Source organism: Magnolia sinica, chromosome 17 (genome assembly GCF_029962835.1).
Source record: "Magnolia sinica isolate HGM2019 chromosome 17, MsV1, whole genome shotgun sequence".
Taxonomy (NCBI): Eukaryota; Viridiplantae; Streptophyta; class Magnoliopsida; order Magnoliales; family Magnoliaceae; genus Magnolia; species Magnolia sinica.
In genome coordinates, this window is record NC_080589.1 from 41,095,494 (window position 1) to 41,101,892 (window position 6,399).

A 6,399-nucleotide genomic window follows, 5' to 3' on the forward strand; every position below is an offset into this window, starting at 1 on the left:
GGTATTGAAGTTCCTCGCGAACCGACGATAGAACGTCGTCAACCCATGAAAACTTCGCACTTCATGAATGTTTGTCGGAACCGGCCATTCTCTGATGGCTTTCACATTCTCTTCGTCCACACGGATGCCCGTGGAAGTCACGACAAAGTCCAAAAACAAGAGGCTCTCTGTCAAAAAGTTGCACTTCTTTAGATTGAGGTAAAACTTGTCCTCTACGAGCACTTGAAGCAGCTGTCTGAGATGCCCCACATGGTCTGCCTCGTTCTAACTGTATATCAAGATATCATCGAAATAAACCACCATGAATCGCCCAATGAATGGTTTCAGAACCTAGTTCATCAACCTCATAAACGTACTGGCACATTCGAAAGTCCGAAGGGCATGACCAACCATTTATGCAGACCCCCCTTCCCCCGACCAAATACGGATCTGATGGTAGCCGCACCTCAAATCCAGTTTAGAAATTCGTTTTCCCCCCTCTACCGTATCCAATAAATCGTCCAGTCGTGGTATAGAAAATCTGAACTTTACAGTTATTTTATTTATTGCTCAGTTGTCAATACACATGCACCAACTCCCATCCTTCTTCGGCAAGGTGTACTAAATCGGTTATGTATCGGGCAATACGTAAAGATTACGGACGAGTCCGTTACGCAAAACAAGGATCGAAACGATAACCCTCCAATTTTTGGCTTAGATCAACCGTAACGGCCGATACATCCCATAACAGTCATAAATAACTAGTTTTTTTTATCTTTTTAAGTTGCAAGTTTTCTCATTTTTTAGCACTTTTTCCTTCCAAATTCTTTCCTAAACTATTCTACTGCAAATTCCGATCACTCTTATCTTGAATTTGAAGATCAAAACAAATTATTTCAAGGATTTTGTTGAATCGAAGCTTCTTAGGCCATTTTCTAAAAAAAATAAAAATTGGTATTTATACATTTTTTTAATATCCGTTGTTATGGTTGAATATGATGCATTATTCAAATTAGAACATATGTATGTGCATTTTACATATTATGCAACTGATTTTCTATTTTCTTTTTTTTCCTACCTATTTTCTGTCAATTTTTAAAAATTAGAAAACACTTACACATGAGATATTTTGATATTAAGTTATTCTAATATATCTATCATTAGTATTAGATAGTTAGAAAATTAAATGTACGAGTTTTGCAGTTAATTCTAGGCTATTAGGTTCATAAATTCATTAAACCACCTGATACAGCTTTCTAACCGAAAAGTAGACCATTACACCACCATAAACACGTTCAGAATTATAAATCAATGAATATTTGGAATATTTATAATTTTTTGAATTTAATGGATATTTTTTCAAATTTTTTTAGAACAAATATATATATATATAGAGAGAGAGAGAGAGAGCGTTATAGGGCCCGTATCGGTCGTAATGGCCAATACAGCCCGTAACCGTATGGTAAGGGTGGGCACCGTTACACCCACTGTTATCGCAACGGTACACCTTATTCTTAGGTATCAATAGAGTTGGTACAACACATGGGCTCATTATCTCTCGCACTAGACCCTTATGGATCAATTCCTCCACTTGTCCTTGCAAAATATCGCACTCTTTTGGACTCATCTAATAATGAGACCGATTAGGTAAGCTAGACCCTGGGACAATGTCAATATGCTATTGTATATCATGAGGCAACCCATTAGGAAGGTCATTGGGCCAAATTGCCTTAAATTCTCGTAACAACAGTTTCAGTGTTTCAAGAATAATCATAGGCTCTGCCTCTTTACCTTTCACAACCAATGCATAAACTTGTTCTGTTTCCTTAGATTCCTCCACAAAGCCTCATATGGCTAGGAGAGAACGCCTCTCTCCTTTAGAAGCTTCGGGTTGTTCATCCGGGTCCATGGAGGCAAATATGGTTTTTCGACCATCCTTAACAAAAATGTATATATTATCTCGTCCTCTATGAGTGGTGTCACGACCTGATTGCCATAGCCAACCAAGTAATATATGACAAGCCTTCATGTCAACTACATCACATATTATTCAGTCCTTATAATGTTTACCAATTGAGAAAGAGATAATGCATTTTTTAGTTACCTTCATCTCGCTGACCTTCTTAATCCAGCCAATTGTGTATAAGGAAGGATGTCTTTCTGTTTTCAGTTGCAACTTCTCCATCATGGCTTTAGAGACGATACTCTCGTTGCTCTGACTATCTATGATCACATCACAGACTTTCTGATTCATAGTACACCTTATTCAAAAAATGTTATGTCACTATGAGTGTATCTCCTTCTTAGGCGTATACAATAGCCGACTCACTATTAGAGATTCACCGTGATCTTGTGGAACCCAATTTTCTTCATCTACTTCATCATTCACGACATGTTCTTCATCAATCCCCAAGTCTTCCTCTGTATTTTCAGTGTTTCCATCATTAATAGTGAGGTTAGCCACTTGCCACTGAGGACACATGTTTGATAGGTGACCCGGCCAGCCACATCGGTAACAATGGTTTAGCCTTGGCCAACTATAGGGGTTTGGGATCCTGCTTGGACAAGCAATCATAGTCGCTGCTCTTTGGAGTCTCGCTTGTCAGCTCGCATACTCTCAGTTAGCGAGTGTAGGAGGTTAAGGGCGCCCACTACAAGTTCTTTCCCCTTGGCCTGTGATGTTCCCTACGAAGGACCCGCAGTGGCTAATCTATTAGCAGGATAGGCCCATGTGTTGGATCGCTCAAGCTGCACTTCCACTCGGGTGGCCAGCTTAATCACTTTATTCATCGTCCAAACGAGTTGGATCTAAACCCGATCCTAGATCACAGCACACAAACCACTGTTGAATCGAGTGACTTGCTGCGATTCAATCTTAACTAAATCATTTCGCGCCGCCAAACTGTAGAATTCCTCTATGAAATCTCTCACCAATTGACTACCCTGCTGACAATTTTGGTATTGTTAGATCAATACCTGATCGTAATCGCTGGGCAGGAATCGTGCACGCATCAGTTGTTTCATCCGCTGTCACGTGCAGATTAGTGCCTTCATTTATCTTCTCCGCGCAAGCTAAAGTTGTTCCCACCAAGCCAAAGCTCCACGCTTTAACTTGTAAGCCACAAGTTTAACTTTCTTCTCCTCAAGGATGTCCATATAGTTGAAGAAGTACTCAACTTCAAGTAGCCAATCAAGGAAGTCCTCGATGTGGAGTTGATTGTTAAAGCTGAGAAGATCGACTTTCATCTTGAATTCTCAATCCGTCCAATATACCTTATTGTCGCCTCATCCGGGGGTTTGGAGCATTATGTCGTCAATGTCTTGGTCGTTGGATCCCATCTCCTCTAGCGTGATTTTGCAATTCACCACTGGCATTGCCCCGCGACCAGCATGATTGTGAATTCTAGCACCTAAGAGAGGCGGATTATCGCCACGAACACGAAGTTTCCCTAAGGCCTTCATCAAGCAGTCGAGAGCAGCCTGTAGCCTTTACATGATTTGTCGATTCTCCCACTGCGCCACTTCAAAAGCCGCCACTGTTACAGGATAATTCCTTGGAGCACCGTCCATGGGATTGTTGCCCGATCCATCCGATATACCCGATTGCTACCTCGTCCGGGGTGTTGGAGGATCATATCATCAATGTCTTCATCGTTGGATCCCATCTCCTCAAGCATGATTCTATTATTCACTACTAGCATTGCCCCACAACCAACACGATTGCGAATTCCAACACCTACAAGAGGCAAATCATCGCCACAAACACGGAGTTGCCCTAAGGCCTTCATCAAGCGGTCGAGAGCAGCCTGTAGCCCTTACAAGACTTGTCGATTCTCCCGTTGTGCCACCTCGAAAGCCACCGCTATACAGGATAATTCCTTGAAGCACCATCCATGCTATTGTTGCCCAATCCGTCGTTAGAAGCCATCAATCCAAGGAAAAGCCTCACTCTGATACCAAACTGACGTGGGGAATGGCGTGATGAGGATGACCACCGTTTTCCTCGAAAAATAAACACCTTGAATCCATAAGGCCCTCTTGAATCCACAAGAGAATTTTCTCGAATCCACAAGAGAAATTAGAATTTTAGAAAATTTTTATTGAAAAACTATCAAAATAAATGAGTTTGCATGCTTAAATACTCTTAAACAAGCCCTAAGACGCAATTAGAAAAGACCCAAACAAATATGGAAACAAAAATTGAAAAACACGCAAATTTCCGTCATCAATCGATCAGATCGTCGATCGATCGATCAAAAGGGCACAAAAATGTCAGAGACTAAATCCCAAAAATTTTATTTGTTTCGACCGTCGAACTGAGCAATATATATATATATATATATATATATATATATATATATATATATATATATATATATATATATATATATATATATATATATATCCAGTAAGCTTTCACCTAAATCTTCCATCGATCGACCGACCCAATCGGTTGATTGATTGATTGACCTTGATTGATCAAACTATGCTGAAATTTTGTTGATTTCCCTTTGTTCTTCTAGTCCATTTGTGATAGGAACATGCTTGCTCCACGTCCTACATCAGCGACTTAGGAAAGAACGAGTCCCTTCAAGTCACCGAGTCTTTTAACTACAGTACCAACTGACAGCCCTTTTTTTCTTTGGAGAGAACTCTATTCGTTCATGCCGCCTTTACCACCACTCAAACACAGTCAAATGCTTATATTATAAGTGAGAATTTGTTGGAATGTCCAAACCAAACCAGTCCAGATTCATCCAAATCCATTCTCCCTGGTATTTTCCAGATTCATCCAGATCCATTCTCCCTGTAGCTAAGAATGGAAGCTGTTGGTTTTCCAATGCTTTGGAAATAGGCATTTTTTTTTGTTTTGTAATAAGTAATTAATTTTATTGCCCTTGCCTCACATAGACTCATCCAGAATGAGGGCATTTTGGTCTTTTCGTAAGGTAGCAAATATCTATATAAAGGGTTGTAGTGTTGCACGTTGTATGTAAGCAAGCAGCTGGACAATTCAATGCAGATAGTGTTTTAGTATTCTCTTTCTCTTTGTGGTGCGTGTACGGTACTAAGGCTTAGTACAGCCAACAGAATTTACCCCAACACGATAGATGAAACTCTATACCAGCGAAACAGTTTACATGTGGCCGTTTGGCAACCTGGAATTGGAAAAATACTTGAGAGGCCAAATCCACGATTTGAATTCCCAGAGATTTGAAACCTGCCAATCGTGTTTGGTAAAACTAAGGACTGACCTCTGTGCCCCGAGTGAACCATCTGAGACCGAATCTCTGATTCCGATCGTGGTTCTCCGAATCGACGGATGGGGTAATCCGTGTCAGGAAAGCGGTAAGTGCTATGTTGAATTCCAGCGCAACCGACCGCATCCACGCATCATCTCTCTCTTCTTCCAAGAGGCAGACAGCGGCCGGATTCCCCTTGAAGGGAGATTGGGTGAATGCATCGATCTGATGGAGAAATCGACAGTCATGATAGAAAGAAGAAGAAACTGAGAAAAACCAAATTACAGAATCTGAAGAGAGTTTATGGCATAAAAAAACAATGAAAGCGAATGGAATGAGATTCTCTCTCTCTCTCAAATAACGAGAAGCGTAAGTGTGCGATTTACCACAGAATACTGCACTGTTTTCTCTGCCATTTCAACTTCTACTTTCTTCTTTCCGCCTCTTATCCGATGCCACTGACTCGTTGAGTAAACTTATTGTAAGGGCCTGTTTGGTTTGTCAATCTCAGCTGAAAATGACAGTACACGATTCCCGAGGAAATCATCAACATATTCTTGTATTTTAGGCGGGAAAGATTGGTGCGACCCCGGCCTTAGCCAACGGGTGTGGCCCTTGCTCTGGGGCCCACCTTGATCTACATATTGTATATCCATGCCTTCCATTTGTTTTTTAAGATCATTTTCTAGAATTATCCCAAATATTAAGAAATTAATAATCTCAGGTGGGCCACACCATAAGAAAAATATTGAATTAACACTCACCATTAAAAATTCCATGGGGCCACTGTAATACCCAAAGTAATATTTATTTTCCATCCAACCTGTTGATAATGTCACAAAGACCTGGATTAATGTCAATATAAAATATCAGCTTCATCCAAAACTTTCGTAGCCCACGAGAATTGGTTTTTAATGATCAATCACCACTGTTTCCTGTGGTGTATCCCCCTTAAGATTTGGATCTGCTTCATCTCATGTTTGGGCTCATGCCCCAAAATTATCTCGAAAAATAGATGGACAGCATGGATATACAGTGCATACATCAAGGTGGGCCCCACGGTAAGGGTTGCACCGTGTTGGATGAGGCCGGGGTCGCACCTAATCGGCTCCCGGTTGAGGCGACTGTTCGACTTCCGGTACTCCTGCGGACCATGCTAACCGGTAGTCGCGGTTGC

At 41.0% G+C, this 6,399-nt stretch overlaps 1 protein-coding gene across 1 annotated transcript in view; it reads right to left on the reverse strand.

Moving 5' to 3' along the window:
* LOC131231678 (uncharacterized) overlaps positions 1–5,638 on the reverse strand; it is a 30,081-nt gene extending 24,443 nt beyond the window's left edge. The window contains exons 1-2 of the mRNA XM_058227963.1: positions 5,609–5,638; positions 5,235–5,447 (exon numbers count right to left, since the gene is read on the reverse strand). Of these exons, the coding sequence (XP_058083946.1) occupies positions 5,235–5,447; positions 5,609–5,638 (243 nt within the window). The remainder of the gene's footprint in view (positions 1–5,234; positions 5,448–5,608) is intronic.
* Positions 5,639–6,399: the final 761 nt, after the last annotated feature.